General features: G+C 45.0%; 1 protein-coding gene across 1 annotated transcript in view; it reads right to left on the reverse strand.

Annotated features, from left to right (window-relative positions):
• Nucleotides 1–10,824: 10,824 nt before the first annotated feature.
• ABO (ABO, alpha 1-3-N-acetylgalactosaminyltransferase and alpha 1-3-galactosyltransferase) overlaps nucleotides 10,825–21,087 on the reverse strand; it is a 911,475-nt gene continuing 901,212 nt past the window's right edge. The window contains exon 7 of the mRNA XM_069609331.1: nucleotides 10,825–12,674. Within this exon, the coding sequence (XP_069465432.1) occupies nucleotides 11,990–12,674 (685 nt within the window). The 3' untranslated portion in view covers nucleotides 10,825–11,989. The remainder of the gene's footprint in view (nucleotides 12,675–21,087) is intronic.

Raw genomic sequence — 21,087 nt, forward strand, 5'->3', positions numbered from 1 at the left:
ATCTTCAGTCTTCAGTCCATACAACCACAGGTTAGTGTATCCTCAATCTAACACTTACTTAGTAATTAGGTTAATTGACTAGCTACTAAAACGTATCATTCTTATCCAACAGACTGGGGGTATCCATCCAAATATCTGGACCTTTCCACTAATTACTCTATCAGGCTGTGTCTGTTGATCAATAGTCTGAGAGTGGCATTGGTTGGAAGGTTTTCAATCATCATAATCTTCTCCTTAGAAGACACCCGGAATAGCCAATCGGGAGAGCTCAACTTGTATCCTTTTGTACATCTGAGTATCCTTTTGGGTGTTGTGCTAGTGTTATACCTTGTAAATGTAACACTCATTACGAGTTTGGAGGTAGCCATGCCCTTAATAAGGGGACTTACCGGGCGATTCTTACCTTGGAGGGCCCGGTAAATCCCTTTTGCGGGACCTGGACCCGGTACATCCCCATTCCCAATTGAGCCCCCATAGGGCTCAATGGGAATGGGGAGGATGCTAACAACGGGCCCGTTAATGACGGTCCCTTTGTTAGCATCCTGGACCGCTAGCGGGTCCCGCTAAGGATGCCTGTTCTGACCAGGCGTCCTCAGCGGGACCTGCTGCAGTCCTCGTAATAGGGCTGCCCGGAATGAACATTGCCGGTCCCTTACCGGCACCGTTCATTCCACGGCCGCCAGGGTCCTAATGAGGCCCATAGTCCTGACACCTTAGGTGTGGCCTGTGAAAGATACAATCTGATTGTAGGAAAACGCTCTCATTGGCATCCTAGCTGCAATTCATGCATGTTGCCCTCTCTCATCTGGTTGGTCTTAAGGGGAACTATCTTGATAATGTAGAAGGAAAAGTAAAAACTGTTTTCCTTTGATTATTGTACCACTTCTTTTACACCGGAGTAGTGAAAACAAAATAAATAGAGTCATCGGGGTCCCCTTTGTTGAAAATACTAATACAGGGTGTGGTGAATATACAGCGGAACCGACATAGTATCCACTGAATGGCAGGATCTGTGCAAAAAAGTAAGTCTGTATTGATAATGATATACACATATTGGTTGCATCTAGATAAGCCGAAAGAGCTGCCAAAAACAGAGTATAAGTCGCCAAAAAAAAGATTCTCTAGTTAGGCTAGATGTGTAATTATGTTTGGCAACATGAGGTTTCTATTTAAATGCTATCTAAAACCTTTTATGTAAGAACTAACATGCTGTAGCATGTTTTGAAATAGTCTAATTTGAAACGATATGAATAATACATTGAAAAACAATACATGTTGTGGTTCTGTGGTGAATAATGTGTGTTATTATACAGACATTTTTGTACAGCACAGAAAGGTTTGAATATAGAAGTTCAATGCATCCCCTTCCTTCAGAAATAATTTATTAGGAAGCATAACACCTTAAGTTTTCTGAACCAGTACAAAGTACTCTAAAAGAAATTGAAGAGGTAATTTGATAAATAAATGTTGTTTTTACCATTTCCATTGAAGATAAACAAATTTATAAATTAGGATTGAGTTCTACTGAATAATTAGGGAGGGCTTATTTTGAAGTTAATAGAGAAATGTAACTCTTTCTCCTGTTTTTTGGCAAATTTTGCAATACAGTCCTCCAGTCCCTTACTTTTTGCATGCAGAAGTTTTGATTGGTACATGAATTGGCCCTAAAAATTAGGTTTTGTAGGGCCATGTATTCTTTAAGAATATTTGTGTGAATTGCTGGAACGAAGCAATAGTCTCGCGATGAATCATCAAGTTGTTTTTTCCTTATTTTGTTTTTTCTTGTTTTGTAGAGAGTTGTCCAATTTTATACCATGGTGTATTGAAGATTAACACAATGTTCAAAGAAATGCCCTTGTCCTGAAGAAGGCCAGCAGAATAAAGCCAAAGGATACTAGAGGTAGGATCCATTTGAGAGAGTGGCCGAAACATCTCGACTATCTAAAAAGATCTAAAATAATCTGCAAGTGGAACTTTTTGTTTCTTGTGTTTAAACAGAAAACATAGTTTAGCTTTTCTTTAGAAGCACGGGTGTGAAATGATATCTAAATCCAATGCGAAAAGTTTTTTCCTAATTAAAATGTGAAGATAGCTCAGAAAAGAATGTTCAAGAGTGTAAAACATTTGTTGTACCCTTTTTTGTATTCTTTCCATAAATATACTTGGAAGCATTAACAACAATTAGAGCATTACATTGTTGTCCATGTGCTTGTATTTGCACCCCAATTCATGGTTTTTATCTTTTTGCCATGTCCTATTTGTCTTATGTGATTTAATGTATATGTTTTTTGGAAGTCAAAGGTTTTAATGATTGACAATTGACATGACATTTGTTGTTTTGGAAAACAACAATTTTTATGTGATTTAAATAAAATTGAATTATATGTAGGAAAACCTACGAGTTTGTGATGCTTCATGGCGATGATCACCTAAAATAATGGGTAGATGGTAAACAAATTGTTAGACTAAACAAATTGTGAAGTACCTATATCTGCAACCTCTTGGGACTGAGAGGGGGGAAATCAGTTTTTGTTTGTTGTGGCTGTTTTGAATTTTTCCCGTTTAAAAAACGGATCCCCCCTTTAAATAAAAATCAGGGAAAATACCCAATCTGTAAGCCAGAGCACATACATCTTTTCTCCAGCTTGAAGGTGCAACACAATGTTATCTTTAACAATATGATTACAATTTGTACAAAGCAAGCATGGAAATGTACCCACTCCTCTGTTGCTGGTTCTAGGATTCTTGATTATATCAGTCTTAAAAAGGCAGTCTCTCAAATTAGAGCCGTGGGTATAAGAGAACGGAGGTAATTGCCGAAAATAATTCTCCACCCTAGAGTCACATTTTAGAATATGCCAATGTTTTCTTATACTTGCCTGATTTTATTGCTCTGAACAGAGTATATAGAGACATAAACTAGCAGTGGTTTTCTTGCAACCTTTGTGGTAAACAAAATGGCATCACGTGGTATACTCTGCCCTTTACTCATAGCCATACACGCCTCATTAGCGGGGAAACCATGGACAGTAAAACTTTGAGCCATAAAATTCAACTGCTCACTGACTATGCTTTTAACCCCCAAAAATTGCCTATCAGGTAAATCGTTAATGAGACTTGGTTGATGAAAATTAAGGTGAAGAAAAGTATTGTTTCTATCAGTGTGGGTTTATGGACCGGGCCTGTTCCGTGGGTGCAATTGCTACAGCCAAAAAATGAATTCTTGGTGTGCTGATGTCTCCAGTAAACTGTTCTTGGATCTATTTTGTTAATTTGTAATTTTGCTAATATAGGGCCTCATCACGACTTTGGCGGTAACCCTTAAATCCGGCGGTCGCGCTATTACCGCCGGATTTAAGGGTCTGCCAAATCAGGGCTTTGGCGGATTTCGCCCCAGCTCTGAGCTGGGGGGAAATCCGCCGAACATTCATGCTATTACGGCAGGCGGGAAAACTGCCGGCGGTAAGAGCGCGAAAATTCCCCATTGAGCCCAATGGGGAATGGGGCATTCCCGAATGGGCTCAATGGGGAATGGGGATTAACATTACCGTCGAACTCGTGATCCGGCGGTAATACCACCGGCGATAACGCCCAAGTCGTGATGAGGCCCATAGTCTAGAAAACTCTGAAAACTCTGTGAAGCCGCTAAATTCCAGATTCCAAAAATGTCATCAATGTACCTCCCCCGGTAATTGGGGTATTTGTAGCAAACTGGATGGTTCAATATATGATTACTCTCACATTTAAACATAAAGCAACTGGTATACACCAGATCCACTGTGGCCCCCATAGGTGTACCTGTTATCTGTAAATAATGTTGGTGTCTATATGTATAGTTCACATTCTGGGAGATAAACATTTGAAGTGCCATAAGAAATGTGTTAGAATCACCAACATGAACCTCCTGTAAGAGAATTAATTCCACTGCTTGCCGACTTCCAGACTTCGGTTGTAAGGTATGGAAGTTTAAAAACGTTTAACCTTAACTGTAAACAGAATGCTACTATCTGTAAGTCGTGTGCAGTATCCCTGATATATGTGCCGGTATTCTGTATGAGTGGCTGTAACAAGTAGTACATCTAGATGCCCAAAGGCCGAAGTTTGCTATTAGAAGCTGCTACAACAGGTCTGCAGGGAGGGTTCGTTGGATGTTTACGTACTTTTGGAAGAAGATAGAAAATGGGTGCCTTTGGATGTGTAATGAATAAGAACCTTTTCGCATTCTCATTAATCCAGTCTGTTCTTCAGCTAATATTAATGGTTACTTAAGATTTCTTCTCTTTTTTTCTCTTGGTAAATGTTGTTGTTTGTCCCATCCTCAATCTACCTACCAGATAATACATAAATCATAATGGAAACTGACATGAGTGACTAAAATGTTAATTCAGCTAGTAGTGTGCACTATATAAATGGTCAGTGTTCTTACTATGAACAGTAATTCTGATTTGTAAAAAGCAATGCATGCTATACGCGGCCCTGAGGGCAGCATCATAGTCTATTAAACCATTGCATGGGCTGCCCTGGGCTACTGCTATGCTGTCCCAATTAAAATGTTAATGAACCTAGAGCACAGTGAGGTAAAGTGTTTTGTCCAAGATCACAGGAGGTTGTCAAGAGGGGAAGCTGAGATTTGATCTCGGTTTCTCACTTCCATTGTTTATAATTTAAGTTGCAGGACTTGTCACCTTCCATTCAATCTGTCTGTAGGAACAACATACTCCGCTTTCTGCATAATTGCATTTCAAGGACCGAAGTAGCACTCTGTTTTCATAGAGTGAACATGTCAAAAGCAAAGAACACAATAAATAGAACTAAACTATATGGAATGTCCTTAAAGAGACCTGTTAGTAAACAATAGAAAATGTCAGTGCAGAAAATAAACTATCCCCTTCAGACAATGGTCTTTGGGTGAGAAATCACATGTGGGAAATAGAATTAATCACGTGAGTTTTGTTTCAACCAGTCTCAAGAGTGCACATTGTAAGAGTGCAGAAGAAGGATTCTGACACAAAGGTGACATTTATTAGTAAAAATAAAGCAAGAGAAACCTTATTTTTCCCTATTTCTAAGAGTGGTTTCCCTGCCTCAACTAAAGATGTAAGGTGACTGTTAGGATGTCTGTTAAAGTTAAAGTGTCCACTGTCCGCGTAAAGAAAACCCTTCTTCTGGCCCTTAGACTACAAAGTAATAAATAACAAAGCACTGTGCTGATCACAGGAGAATGCCTCCCTTCTCCAGGGTAATTGTCTAGTTTCCACACGTCTCCTTGATAGGCCAGGAGAATGCCTCCCTTCTCCTGATGTTCAGTTTTAAACAACCTGGTGAAAAAACTCCCTCCCCAGGTCGCAAAGCTCCAAATAAAGGTCTAAATAATAGGCCTGGCGGGACAATTCCCTTCCTCATGTCACAAAGTTCCAAAATATCAGTTACTTCATAAGTCAGGAGAATAACTCCCTTCACCTGGAGTTTGGTCTCAGTCTCAAATTAGTCTGGGGGATTGTCTCCCTTCCTCAGGCTTGTTGGACCTTCCTCCCGGTCCATGTTACCAGGACAATGACTCACTTCTGGTAGTTATGACACAGTCTCCTACAACCAGGGGTAAGGACTCCTTTCACCAGGTCTTCTCCTCATTAGGTTTCACACTTACAACACCCACCTCTGAGTGCTGTGAGGGTCCACGACCCTGGTTTCTCTCTTTGTCTTTGGTTTGGCCCACTTGGTCCACTTCCCTGCCAAGTACTGCCACAAGGAATTTGACTCTTATTGCGCTCTTGGTTTGGGCCCTCGACCCTTCTTTCTCTTCTTCTTTGGCTTGGCCCACATGGTTCACTTCTCTGCCAAGTACTGCCACGAGAAAGATGACTCGTGTCACTCTCCTGGGTTGGGTCCTCGACCCTGGTTTCTCTCGCTCTCACTTTATGTTCCCCTGGCTGCCTTGTTTGCCAAGAACTGACACGAGGAAGATAGTCCTGTTCATAGTCTCAATACAGGGCTTGTGCCTCCCGCAATTTCTGGCCCCTACCGGTCCCCGCGCCTCTATCTTTATTTATATTTATTATTTTTTTTTTTATATATACGCTAAAGCCCGTAGGCATCAGAGTGCTTCCAAAGAGACAAGACAATAAAGATTAAAGACGGGACAAAGACGTTAACCAGGCCATTATTTCATCATAATAGGATTGTCGTTAATCCAGGAATTATTTGAATAACAGTGTTTTCAATTTCTTCCTGAACTGAGAATAGTTGGATTCAAGTTTCAGTGATATTGGCAGTTCGTTCCATATTTTAGTGCTTTTGTTCGGGAAGGCCTTACCTAGGCCATTTTGCTTTTTCATTGCGGTAGTTTGCAGTAAACCTATGTTAGAAGATCTAAGGCACCTAGATGGCGCATGCCACTTAAACTGTTTCTTAAGGTAAGCTGGAGCTTTTCCATATAGGCAACGGTGGACCATGGTGAGTGACTTGAAGATGATTCTCTCTTCCATGGCCAACCAGTGAAGAGCTTTCCTGTCTCTGGTGATATGTTCTCTCCTTGGCCTGCCTGTAATAGCCCGATGGCGTTATTTTGGATCACCTGCCATTATTTCAAACATTTGCTGTTAGCTCCCAGGAGCAAGGAGTTTCCATAATCCAGTCTGGATAATATGGTTGCTCTGGCAATGATGGTGCTGTTCTTTTGATCGAGCAGAGGTCCGATTTCTTTCAGTAGAATTTGATGGTACTGGCAATTTCTCTTTAGGTATGCTGCATGTGCCTCTGCTCCTAAGGAGGCTTGTAGATAAACTCCTAGAGTCTTCACTTTTTCCGATATTGAAATTTGGGTGTTTTTGATACAAAATGAGCAGTAAAGGGGACTCAGTTTCTTTCTGGCCTGTGTGGACCCAAAGATCATGAGCTCGGTCTTAGAGCCGTTAAGACACATCCAGTTGTCCTTCATCCAACTCTCGATGGTGTTGTATAAGGTTGAAAGTTTGTTGCTATCCTTTTTGTGATCCCCAGTGAGCTCAAAAACCAGTTGGGTATCGTCGACGAAGTTCGTAAATAATACACCCATTTGGGACAGCATGGTGCAAAGGTAGCGCATGTACAGGTTGAACAGCAGTGGGGAGAAGCTGGCTCCCTGTGGAACTCCACAGTCCACTGGTTTGGTATTTGAGGCTTTATTTCCCCAGACAATCCTGGATTGACTATCTCGTAGGAATGAAGCTATCCACTCAGTTGCCCCTGGTGAGCAGTTACCTGAGTTTTCGAGGGCCTCTCTGAGTTTTGTATGATCTAGCAGATCAAATGCTGCCGAAAGGTCCAATAAAATTAACAGGCCTGATTTGCCCTTTTCCAAGATGGACAACATTTTGGTCTGGAGGTCTAAGAGAGCTGACTCGGTACTATGACTGGACCTGAAGCTGGATTGTTGATGGTGTAATAGGTTGTTGTCGTCTACGTAGCTTTGGAGCTGTTCGGTAGCTACTTTGTCCAGAACTTTCAGCAAAAAATTGCAGTTTGTTATGGGTCTCAGATTAGCTGGATCTTGTTGGTCTAAGACGGGTTTCTTGGGTAGAGGAATGACCGTGACTGTTTTAATTGTAGAAGGTACCGTTTGGTCCCTAAATGAGGCATTAACCATTCTTCTGAAGAAAGGGGCAAAAATGTCCAGATTGTCTAGGATGAGTTTGGGTGATAATACGTTTTCCGAGCATGAGGTACATCTCATGTTAGTGAGCGTTTTCTTCATGTCTTCTAAAGTAATGGACCTAAATTGGAATTTGGGATTTTCTAGCCCCTTTCTAGCCCTTTACCTTCTCTTCTAACTGGGGTTCTTCTCCTGCTCGGAGTGTTGCGGTGGCTTCTCTGCATCTCGGTCCCTTTGCCTTGCGGATCTCCTGCCTGGCCCTTGGCGTGACTGTATGGACATTGCTTCTTGCATTGGCATCACTGTCTGCCCGCCTCCTTGTACTGTCTGGACGTCGTCGGGTGAAGGACTCCTGTTGTCCTCTTGATTCCGGGAGCAGACTGTTCTTGGCTCTTCCTAGCCTTCTCTGCGTCCCCTTCATCCTTCTGGAGCTTCACAATCTTTCGTCCTGGTTGGCTGCATCTCCCTTACAGGTAGTCCTGCTTAGGCCCTTATCGCATAAGCAGAAACACGGCTCTGCGGAAGTCTATACCGCTGCAGTCCCTTCTTAGCATTTTTCTTTATTGCTCCTGTGCCCCACCTCATCCCAGTACTTGAGTTAGCTATGTTCCTGATGTTCTCCTTCCTCTCAGTACTTTCAAGGACCTTTAGGTAGTCTACTTTACAACAACATATAGGCCTAGTCTTGTAGTGAAAAGGGCATTTGCACCCCCTGGGATCAGCCTTGATCGCAATAAAACACCCTATCACTCCCCCATACAGGTTCGACTAGGTGCGACGGCCATGAACTCAATGTTGGAGAGTTGACACGTTCGGCATAAAACCTAGCATTTATTTGAAAGAAAGCACAATATTAAGAACAGTAAATTTAGCAGCAATTTGGAAATAATAATATGCAAGTTAGAGAAATCACAAATACTCAGAACACAGCCTCACGTTCCTTGTATCTATTAGCGCTGGAGGACCCTGGTCATCTTAAACGAACTGCTGCCCATCACCAGGTGTTATTCTTCAGCCAGTCCTTTAGATGACAGCGCCACAAGGAGCCGCAGGAGCACATCGAGCTCCGGGCACTTGCTCGAAAGCAGTCCACGGAAGAATCCCCCCTGGTTCATGTGTACATGCATACTTGCACCTTCGTGCTGTCAGTCAGCGTGACACACTATTCTAGAACTTGCTCAGTGCAAAACATGTTTACTGATGGAAAAACCCAGCTCACTAACTCTCCAAGACGCTCCTTCCCTTGGAGCCCATCTGCCAATTCAGGAATGTCTCTTACCAGCGCGGGCAAGGCAGTGCCATTCCTTCTCATGCAAAAGAGGATTTGTTTACAAAGGATGGCAGCGCTACCGTTGCAAAGAAAGAATATTTCAGGAGAAGCTGAAATCATATGCATTGCAGTTAACCCCTAATGAGCAAGCTTTACCGGGCCTGCACTCTGCTAGCTAGTGTCTTGATACTACAAGACTGGCTATCTAAGCACTAAATGCTTTAAACACTCAAATACATGCCTCTATTAGCTACTAAACCTGGCCTCTGCCCTGCCTTTCTATGCACTTGTGCATGATGTAATCTTCCTCCCCTTTGATGCCTGCACGCTTAATGTAGCTAACTATGCTTAGTATATAGGAGCTACTAAATAATTACTAATCCATCTACAAAGGTCTGTTTCAGCATTTAGCACACACTTTGAATAAGCTATTAGTCTTAGCTGTTAATGCAGCCATTTTAGGACCTAATATGTGATATGGTTAGCTCAGCAGGCTAATGCACCTGCGAAAATGCACAATCCTTCACACTCCAAGTCTCTACAAAGAGATTAGCAGAGGAAAAAAGGGCTAGAGTGTGTGGGGGTGTGATGTTCCTATAGGGGCTACACCTTAGATGGTCGTCCTTCTCTCTGGGGGGGAGTCCCTCCCCATACGCCTCACATTCCTGGCCTCATGGGAAAGGTCTCCCCTTGGGGAGAAGTAGCGACGTCTAGGGATTCATCGCAATATGCTCTCAAAATGGAAGGTCCCCTCTTCTACAAGAGTTCAGCAATGGTGGAAAGAGGTCAGAGAGGGTTCAAAGAAAGAAAGAGGGATATACATTCAAAGTTCTCCAGGAACCATTAGTTGCAACATTGCAGGGGTAAGTTAGTGTATCACTGTCTAGCGATTATCATGATCATTCCAAGCGACAACCTTGTCAGCAGCAGATTTAATTACACATATCTGCTTCTTTTGCTGTATGTCCCCTTTGTGAATTTGGACATGCTATCTGCTGATATGACAAGTTTGCAATAATACAAAAAATAAATGTGTTAGGCAAAACAAGTATAATTAACACGTAAAAGGATAGGGTGCACAAAAGACACAATTATGAGAAATGATTTGAATGCATTCCATGGATTAGAAATGCATTACTCTCTATAGCACAATGTCAAATGCAAGGACAAGAGATCCCTATTTTATGTTAAAATCAGTGAGCTTCACTTATGCAGCAAGAGTAACTATTGAGAAAGTTGCCAAACTTGTCCCAATACCCCATACTTTGACATATTCAATATAGGTGATGAACTGTTACATTAGCAAAACGATGAGGCCTCTTATCCACAGAGCCTGCCCTTGAATTACATGTGGTAGAGTGGTAAAGCTCAGATGGGCTCAGTTCTGTTGACTTGTTTTGACAGTTATGTCTGAATCAGCCGGTGCTGTGCGTCCAGCTTCATCCCTTTCATTTTCAAGCCATGCAGCCGAAGGCAGACGAGAAAGAGGACAGAGAGGCGCAACATGTTTCCAACTTCATGAGCTCGCCTTAGAACTCTCTCTCTCTCTCTCTCTCTCTCTCTCTCTCTCTCTCAGCACCCCTTTGTTTCCTGCTCATGTGCTTTTTAGTTCGTTACCATCATGTTCAAGAGATTCAAATACATCCCAGATGTCCAGCAGACTTAATTAAGTCTTATAGGCTGTGGGAGTTGCCATTATTGCTGGATGAGGACTCACCCCCAAAATATTGCCCGAGACGAAGCAGATGGCTACAAGTTGGGGAAGGGTCATTTATACAAGACCCAATGACCACTGCCAGGCTATATAAAGCTATTAGGACACGGCAGGCAGGCAACTGAAAAGGAAAGTCTTTTTATTGTGGGAAAAAAATGAAAAATCACAAGTAACTTGAAATATTAGTTTAATTAGCATGGAACTAGTACTGATACACTTTTCAAATGCTGCGTTTCATTGCTGTTTATTAGTTTGGGGAATTTAACAGAACAGTGAACTCTCTGCACTTAGCTGAAGACAGTCTCTTCTGCTGGTCAGACTGCTGCTCAAATCAGAATGCTTGGAACTTGGTCTGTACCAGAGGGAGCTATTGTGATATTTTCAAAAATAAAATCCTGTCGCCAAAAATACAGAATTGTTTTTCCCTGCATGTTTCAATGCACTTATATGCGGGGGAGACCCCTCGCAGATCCCCCTGACTCCCTTTACAATATTTATTATCCTAACCCACCCCTCACATATAAGTGCGTTGAAATGCGCATTTCAAAATTCAGCATTTTTGGCAGCGATATTTTGGGGTGATACCTACCAGAGCTGCATTCCTAAGAATCTGATTGGCTGAGGAGTACTATAATGGAATCCAGGTGCCAATTATTGTTCGTATGTAGTTTATTATGAAAACACACTAAATATATATTTTTGAGAAAAATAGAATGATTTGTGATAGAAAACCCAGTTGGTAGGTTACCTGCAACAGAAAGTTGTGGGAGTACTTCAGCCCCATAGACGAGCGGTAGGGACGAAAGCGGGGGTACCTCCGATGCCCACCATCTTCTGAACTGTTGCATGTATCACCCAATCGCTTGGCCACTCATCAGTGCCAGGGTGGCTAAGCAGTTTTCCGTGCCACTAGCACCCTGCCATAGGTTCTTTGGATCAGGGATATGGAGGGGACTGAGGTTAGATTATTAAAACAATGAATTCTCCACCACAGGCAAAACATGCTCGTGGCTGAAGAACAATCAAGAACAAAGAGCATGAAACCCAGAATCATTCTGTAATCAGACTCTGTCCGCAGGGCCATGGGTCAAAATGTTTATAAATAAATAGAAAATGGCACTTGTGCATTTCCCTGTGCAAGTCCCTATCTCTTCCTCTATAGGAGAAATCTGCTTGCCCCCAAAAACCATGAACAATATTAAAAATTATACATTTCTGAGAAAGGTTTCATTCTGATGCATTGGAAAGCACGGAGAGGTCTTCAGAAGGCTACACCCTTGAGTGGTTCATGACAGAAAGCATTTCTTAACCTTTTAGATGCTGCTGCTGACTGTTCCTTTAGTTGTATAGTGTACACAGTGTCACTCTTTGCCCGTTAGCTTCTAATTTGTGTATGGTTCTTTGACACAGTCAAAAAACGCCTCTTCAAGAGAAAGGGTGGGGACCTTGTGTTACAGTCCCACAGGTACTCGGGAGAGAGGATCTTAGTGGGCTTATGGTTAAGAAGATATTTGTTCAAGTGACTCTCGTCGTGCCAGATGGCCTCAATGCCGCGATCTCTGTCCGCCATCATGGCACTGTGGCAATGCCCGGTGAGCATGAATACTTCCTTTACTGTTCCTCCAAAAAAACCACCTGCATAGTAGAAGTCCCCCTCGTCTTCTGGGATATACGCCTGGGAGCTGGCTCTGCGCTCATAAGTGAAATGCTGGCGCTCGGTCTCATAGAAGCCAGGGTGAAGCGTCCCAAAGACATCACCCAGGATTTCCACTCCAACCTCGTCTGTGAACTGCATGTCCACATCCACAGCCACAATGTAGTCCACCTCGTACACAAAGTTGCGCATTGAGGCATCGTGGATCATCTCCATACGCCTCATGGACACCTCCTGCCACCTCTTGTATCCTGGGACCTGGATGGTGACCACCTGCCTGCCGTCTGGAAGCGTCATTTTAGGAACTTGCTCAGGGAGGTCTGTGAACACATAATAGTTCACCCTTTGTCCGACCATGAAGAACTTCTCTGCCGTCTCAATAAAACGCTGGAGGAAGACCACATACCTGCCAATAAAGAAAACAAAATAAGTTATGTATATAAATACAACAGTGGATCCCTGTTTCTGGCTGAAAAGAGCCAATCTACTTTGTGCATGGTACAGTCTCTTTTTATTGATACGTGTATTCTGTTTCCACACAATCCTTATTGTAACTGTTTAATTGTTGTTCTCTTGGTGAGTGTGGATGTCATAGCGCTGTATTGTGTAGGTGCCAATGCAGTCTTTGGGCTACTCTGACCTACCCTGGTGACGTGGTTGAAGGGAATTTAACCTGCAAATCAGGTCATTCCAGTCTGCACCTGTAAATGAGGATGAACTGTAAAGCAACCTGTAAAAAGAAGTAACAGGACATAGTTACATCACTTTTTGAGTGTCCTCAAACCTTTGGTGTGTGTGAAATCAGCCCTACAGATAAGGGGACTACCAGTCACATTTTCTCCCTAAAAAAGAGGCAAAAGCTCCCAACAAAGTAAAATGGTGACTACACATATCTCCCAGGAAAAATAGGAAACATCAGAGCTTGCCCCCCTGCTCCCACCCATGCGGCTCACCTGATAGCCTCAGATTAGACACCAGCAGTGCAGTGCCACAGGAAAGAGTTGTAATATTATTACTGCCTGATTGAAAAAGAAGCATTCTGGTAAAAAGGCATCTTGCATGAATTAACTTGCTCAAAGAACTAAGGATTACAAAATCATGTCTGTCTTAGCAATGGGAATGGGAAATTATTTGTATACTCCCTAAAATAAATAAAAATGGGAAGTCAAATACTCCCACTTCAAAATCTTATCTGGAGCCCTGTGTGTGATCCCGAGAAACCCGAGAATACAAAGAGATTGATTAGGGGTTTGACAGGATTTACTTTGGTAATACCACCAAACTCAATTACCATTACCTCCCCGTCCTTCTTCCTCGTCCCCTTACTTACTCTCTGAGGCTGCCCGCCTTGGTGACAGAAACCATTTCCATTTCATTTTCGTTCTATAAAGCTCTCACACCTTCCATTATGCAGGGTATAATACCCAACTAGCCCTTGCCCTCCAGTTCTTTGAGGTGGGTCCCTATCCGAGGGAATATACTCTGATGAATTGGATTGTGCCCCGCAGGAGTACAAGGATGAGTAGGTGTAAAATAGCCCACTCAGCCCTCACGCTTCTACAAACCAAAACCCAACTCAATCATGAAGGTAAAACAGAGACAGTTAAGAGATAGAACTCCTTTTCCTTTTGAGGTAACCCTGATAGGGACGGATGTTCTCCTTAAGAGGATATGAAGGTGAACCAGTAGTAACCCAAACAACACAGTATCACAGTCCAAAAAAAAGAGAATGTCCGATCAAGGGACTATAAAAATATATATACTTTAATCAAACACACCATCTGCAATAGAGCGAATAGAAAACACTGGCCAAACCCATACACCACAGGAAGACCAGAGAAGAAGGTTTAAGTTACTTACCTGTAACTATTGTTCTCCAGCATGGGTCTGGCATGGATTCACATGCTTGTGAATATTCCCTGTTGTCAGGCTGGGAATCCACTGTAAAAGAAAAAACGGTTTCACTTTCACTTACAAAATATTTCTCCTTTAAACCAATGACTGTCCTCTGGTACATACTGACCCCATCCAATGACAGTCCTCTCCCTGAGCCCCTCTTCTGGCAGCCATCTTCAGATTTGGTAAGCACGTAAAGTGGCAGTATGACCAGGAAGAGCCACAGAGGGGCCGGAGGGAGAGTTTGCATGGGAATCCATGCCAGACCCATGCTGGAGAACAATAGTTACAGGTAAGTTACTTAAACCTTCTCCAGCATGGGGTCTGGCATGGATTCACATGCTCATGAATAACAAATACATAGCAGTACAACATTACACAACCATGGGAGGTGGCAAGGCTCAACACAAGCAATAATCCTTACCTCTGGAACAAACTCACCTCAAGCGAAAAGGTTGCGTAGCACTGCTTGGCCGACTCTGGACTCCTCCATGGAATCCCTGTTGATGCAGTAGATCTTCGTGAAGGTGTGCATGGACTTCCATGTAGCAGCCTTGCAGATGTCCAGCAGGGGCACACAAGACAGGAACACCATAGTCGCAGCGATCACTCTGGTGGAATGGGCTCTCGGACGGCCAGGCAGTGGTTGGTTCGCCAACCGGTGACAGTGCGTGATGCAGCCGGAGAGCCACCTTCAAATGGAAGCCTTGGCCAAGGTCATCCCATGGTTCAAAGGACAAGAGTTCATGAACAGTTGAGAAGTCTTCCGAAAACTTTTTGTGCGCGTCACGTAGAACTTTAGGGCACAAGCAACATCCAGTGAGTGCAAGGCCCTTTCTGCCGGCGACAAAGGTTTCAGGAAAAAAACAGGTAACACCAAAGCCTTTTTCCACGAGAGAAACTTGAGTGAGGCCTGATACATAGGCTCGAGGGGGGCCCCCCATGAGCCTCGTCAGAACCACGTTGAGTTCCCATGCCGGGACAGGAGCCTTCAATGGTGGAAAAGATCAGAAAAGTACTTTGAGAAACTCCTTGACGAGTAAGCGGGACCCAAGTGAAGATCTTTGTGGGGACCTGGTCTAGTGGGAGATAGCCGCCAGATGTACATTGATGGAGGCATGCGCAAGTCCGGCCTTGGCCAAGGATATCAAGTATGGAAGGATCTGTGTGGCCGTGACCCTCAGAGGGTTAATCTTCTGTGACCGGCACCACGTAGCAAAACGCTTCCACTTCTGGCCGTAGCACTTCAAGGTCAACGACGCCCTGGCCTTGGCAAGTACCTCCCTACAGTCTGCTGGCAACTCATACCCTCCAAACTCTAGGGCTGCAGGAGCCAAGCCCTCAGGTTCAGCGATCCTGGGTCATGATGAAGGATTGCACCTCCTTCTCTGATTAGAAAATCGAAAACCAACAGCAACTTGACCGGACGCGACGCTGACAGGCTGAGAGGGTCCGGATACCAAATCTTCCTCGGCCACGCCAGGGTGATGAGTATCATCTTGCATTGACACTTTTTGAGTGTGTTTATGACTCTTGGCAAAAGAGGGAATGGAGGAAACGCGTACAGAAAAAGCCCTTCCCACGGGAAGGAAAGTGTGTCCCACAGGATCCTCGGCTGGTGGAATCTGCTAGCAAACTTCTGGCATTTAGAGTTTACCGCTGTCGCAAACGGATCGATCTGGGGTCTGCCCCATATGACAAACAGGCAGTCCACCTGATCCTGACGAAGCTCCCACTGGTGGCGGGAGTGCAGTTCCCTGCTGAGGGATTCTGTGATGATGTTCTTCACTCCCACCAGGTGTAAAAGGACGAGGAACATCCCGTCCGACGGCCCAGCGCCAAAGGTCGTGGTCTTCCATGGAGAACGCTGGGGATCGAGTGCCCCCCTGCTTCCTGATGTAAAACATGGTGGTGGTGTTGTCCGTGAAGATCCTCACCACCTTGCCTTTCAGAGATGGTAGGAAAGACTTGAGGGCCCAGAACACTGCTCGTAGCTCCAGGATGTTGATATGAAGATCCTCCTCTGGCAGCCACCAGCGTCTGGCGTGCAGACATCTGGTTTTGAGCTCCCCAACCTTCCAGGGATGTGCCCATCTCCCCTTTTTCCCCCTGAGGGTCTTGAACCGGGGCCTGGGCAGGTTTCACCCCTTCTGGCATGTCTGCAGCCTCTGCCAAAGTCACTGCAGCAGTGTCGTGCCTTGCAGGAAGGGACACTTTCTGAGCCGTGGGAGCTACCCTCGTAGGATAAGTGCCCGTAGCTGCCGTGGTAGAAGTTACGCCGAAGAGGTCTTTGCGGCCTTCTTCTCCTCCGTCCGCGGATTCTCTGATTCCTCCCATAGTTTAGCCGGGGTAGATGAATTCCTCTTTGAAGAGAGGCTTGAAGGTATGCTGGCAATGGAGGTGGAAGGTGATGCTGATCGCGCCCTATCCACTTTGGGACCTGCTTCTGCTGCGAACCCGGTGGACTCAGGCTTGCAGCTCTTGGCCTTATCTTGGGCCCCCATGCATGAGGTGCCCTCAAAAGGCTTAGAAGACCGCTCCTCGGACCAGCCGGTCCTGGACGAGGCATGACCCTGCTCGGAGCATGGGTCAGAGGCCTTGTTCGTGTTAAGCCACGCCGCCAGTCTACTATGCCTGTTCTTCATTGTTTTCTTGGAGAAACCGAGGCATATCTCGCACGCTACCTCATTGTGGTCCAGGTGCAGGCATTGCCGGTGTTTGTCCTCCACAAACACATTCCGTAGCCCGCATTTGGTGTAGGGCCTGAAGAGGGACCTTTCCTCCTTCTTCTCCTCCATCATGGTCGGAGGGTGCGAAGTAGGCGCAAGATGGCCTTGTAGAATCTCAATGGATCTTCGCCCTTCAGGGGACCGGAACTTCAGCGACTATGGGTCCCCGCTGTCGGCAGATGAAGAAAATAGCACACAGGCTCCATTGAAACAAAAATTAAACTTTTTCTGTCGAAAAACATGAAAACGTACAAATAACTTGGAGAGCAAACACGAGGACTCTCAACACTAAAGCCTGTGGTAAACATCTCAAATTGGCTGCCAGAGGAGGGGTTTAGGGAGAGGACTGACATTGGGTGGGGGCAGTGTGACCCAGAGGACAGAGATTGGTTTAGAGGAGAAATACCGTTTTCAAGTGAAATTGAAACTGTTTTTTCTTCTACCGAGGATTCCCAGCCTGACGACAGGGAATATTCATGAGCATGTGAATCCATGCCAGACCTCATGCTGGAGAAGCAACAGACTGAGGAAATTAGCACTCTGAGCATTATTATTATTATTATTATTATTATTATTATTATTATTATTATTATTATTAAGGTATTTATTGACTGTGGACCTAGCTTCGGGAAGCAATGGAGTGCTTTACAATCATAGGGGGAAAAACACAGTGAAGGTAGTAGAGAAAAAAGGAGCAGGGAGCTAATAGGGGCGGCTGGCCAATCGGCAGCATGGGTGGAAGACAGTGTGGAGCCGATCACTGAGTCTCAGGTATGGTGGGGAGTGCAGTATATGTGGACTTGGGTGTTAAGGAGGAGCCATTCTTTAAGGAGGAAGGTCTTGAGCTATTTTCTGAACTGTTCAATTGATGGGGCAAGTCTGATGTTGACATGGAGGATGTTTCAGAGTCTTGGAGCATAGACAGAGAAGGCCTGTCTTCTGGTTCTTTCTTTCCTGCACTGTTGTAATTAAAGTCTGCACATGTCCTCTTCTGGTGTATCGCAGGCCTCCGAAGATGCTGAGTTTCTCAGTGAGGTAGCTTGGGGACTTCAGGATGACAGCCATGTGGATGATGCAACAGGTTTGGAAGAGGATACGGGCTTGCAGTGGGAGCCAGTGGAGTTCGATGAGAGTCGGGGTCATGTGGTTGAATTTGTGGAGTCCTTTAATGAGTCTTGCTAGAGCATGCAGGACACATTTCAGGGGTGCCAGGGTAGTCGGCGGAAGGCTTTCCAACTGGGCATTGCCACCATCCAGGTGGGAGAGGACCAAGGCTTGGACAGCGGTTCTGAAGTTGGTTTCTGGGATGGTGGAGCGATCGTGACCCAATCAGTCTCTAGGGCCCAAATGGACTGAGGGGGTAGTTCAGGGTCAACAGTACCTAGATTCAGTTCTTGGTGGGTTGATGGAGTCAGACCCAGTGTCGAACATAGACACCAGCGGGTCAAGCTCAGTTTGGGCACGTTGGATCGTGTAGGCCCAAGCAGCAAGCGGGTGACTCTCAAGGATGCAGCTAGGGGCGGTCCCAGTTCTTGATCTTGGAGCATCAATGTGCAAGTGATAAGGTGGCCATTCAAGGGCTAACTGGCTGGAGCCATGGGTGTAAAACCTGGTCAGAGTCAGTGTGTGACTCACCAGTGAGGCGGATACGGTGCCAGCGTCGACCAGTCGCTTCAGGCCTTGCAAGTGACAGGCTTTGCTAAGGAATGATGCAGCATTGAGCTGGTTCGAAGTGCAACCAATAGTTCGGATTGGTGGAGGGGCGCAAATGCCAAAGCCAGAGCCGGCGCCTTCCCTTTCATTCAAGGCGTATTAAACTTGGAGCGACTGATTCAGTGCGGTACAATAGGGAGCTTTGGCTGGTCTGGTCCTCGGGCTGCTGTGAGTCCCACTCAGGGGGACTCGAGTACAGGGTGGCTTCGTTCAGGGTCTGCTCTCCAAGCTCTAGGAGATTTCCGGTGCAGAGTGGTAGGCAGGTCCTGGTTCACAGCAAAACGTCACTACCAATGTGCCCTGGGAGTGGGTAGGGGACACATTTTCTTTCTGCCTTGGATGTCTCCTTCTTCACTTCAGGCTGAGGGCTTTGGAAAGTACAACTTTCCCAAAGGAAGTCTAGTGAGTTCTTCCACAGCGAATTCCTGGGTCTTGAGAGGATCCAGGAGGATCTAGGGAGAATCTGTTGAAGGGGTGGAAGACTGCTTTTAAGGACACAAGTCCTCAGGTGATTGGTCTAAAGCTAGCCTGCGTTAATGGTCCAATCCCTGCTCTTGGATGGTGTGGACTTTGCCCTTCTGATGTCACACCAAAAGGGCTTTCCTTCAGAGGAAGTGAGGAGGACAGGAAAGAGATAGAGAGACAGAGAGAAAAACCATGGTGGAAGTCCCCTTCCAGTGACCAGAGCCCTCCTACCTATCCCAGTCCGCCACCTTCCTTTCTTGCTAACAACAAAGGCCTTTGGAGATGCAGCACCCTGATGCGAGGCTACTCCTTTGGAATGGGTGCACTACTTTGATGCCTGTACCCAGGCTAGCTCTCTGCTGTGCGGTTGTCTCTAGTGGAGGGTGTTACTGGCCCTCACAAAGGGATCAAAGAAGAGGCTTGGTCCTTTTTGGCAGCATCAACCCGTATGACCAGAATACACATCACCTTCTACAGCTGAGCTGACTCACAGGAGCTGATACATGTGCGATATAAATTGGAATGTGGCGTCCATGATCATAAGTAGTACCATGCACCATGCCTAAATTCAGGCATAACTTTATTTAGAGTTTACCATGCCACCAGCATGGGTTACTTATGATCATCGTAGGTTTGGTAGAGGAGGGGGGCATATCTTAAATGCTGTCAATGCGCAGTAGAAACTTGGCTGTTGCTCTGGCTGTTGAGTGGGCATCATTTGAACTTTGAATGTGCTCTATGCCACAAGCAAAGCACACATACACTATTTATTTTATTTTTTACATTTGTAAAGCGCCCAAGGGCATCAGGGCGCTGTTGCAAACCGGTTACACTGAATTGACAGACAGAAAACACAGGGACTTGCTGTAAGATCATACATGCGTACAACGAGTACTGAGGCGCGAAGGTTCCTACTTGTCTGTGGTTTGAGTCTTAAAACGAGTGGGTCTGTAGGGTTTTTACTGTAGTGGATACTGCAATCTGGAATCAATCTATGGTAAAGGAGGTGAATTCACTGTTTCTTGAGCATGGCATGGGAGCCCACTATGAGAATCTCTGTCTTATCGTCGTTCAGGCATAGGTGGTTAGCCGCCATCCAGGTATGGATAGTTGCCATCCAGGAATGGATGGTCGCATAGACTTGGTTGACGGTGAGTGTATCGTCCGGTTAGGATCCACATAAGGGGAGGAGGATTTGGGTGTCGTCAGCGTAGTTAGTGTAGGAAATTCCAATAGAGTCGAGAAGGTCAAATAAGGGTTTGGTGAAAATGTTGTATAGAGAAGGGGAGACACAGAATCCTTGGGGAACGCAACAAAATAACGGTATAGGGGGTGCACTTGCAATGTCAGAGAAGACTCTCATAGACATGTTGGTCAAGAAGATATCTACCCAGGAGGCGGCTTCGGCAGAGAGTTTGGCTACAGTTGTGAGATGGTGCCATATTGTGTTACGGTCCACCAGGTTGAAGGCAGCCGACAGGTCTAGGAGGAGAAGGAGTGCCAGTTTGCTTTCATCTTTAAAGGTGTCAAGTTGCATTTTTAGATCTACTAGTGCTGATTCCGTGCCATAGCTCGGGCGGAAACCGGAATGGCGCATCTCTAGGATGTGATTCTCTTCGAGATAGGACTGAATTTGGATGTAAGCTGCCCTGTCTAGTATCTTAAGGAGAAAAGGTACTGTTGTGATAGAACTATAGTGGTTTGAAGAAAGAGGGTCTAGGGAGCTTTTTTTTAGCAACAGGCAGCCCTACAGATAAGGTGTGTATCAGCCACTTTTACTCACTAAAAATTGGCAAATACTCCCAAAAAATCAAAATAGAGAGTAAAAATACAACAAAAAACAGGAAAAAGACCTGTAAAATCTTGCGCCCCTGCTTTCACCCTCACAGCTTCATGGATATGTTTGGACCAATAATGCATGTAGTACCACAGGAAGAAACTACTATTTTAACTGCCCGATTGGAAACATGTATCTGACCTAGATCCACTTGCACCTGCTCCCCATCTGCAAAGGAA

Source organism: Ambystoma mexicanum, chromosome 8 (assembly GCF_040938575.1).
Source record: "Ambystoma mexicanum isolate Mex_15411 chromosome 8, UKY_AmexF1_1, whole genome shotgun sequence".
NCBI lineage: Eukaryota > Metazoa > Chordata > Amphibia > Caudata > Ambystomatidae > Ambystoma > Ambystoma mexicanum.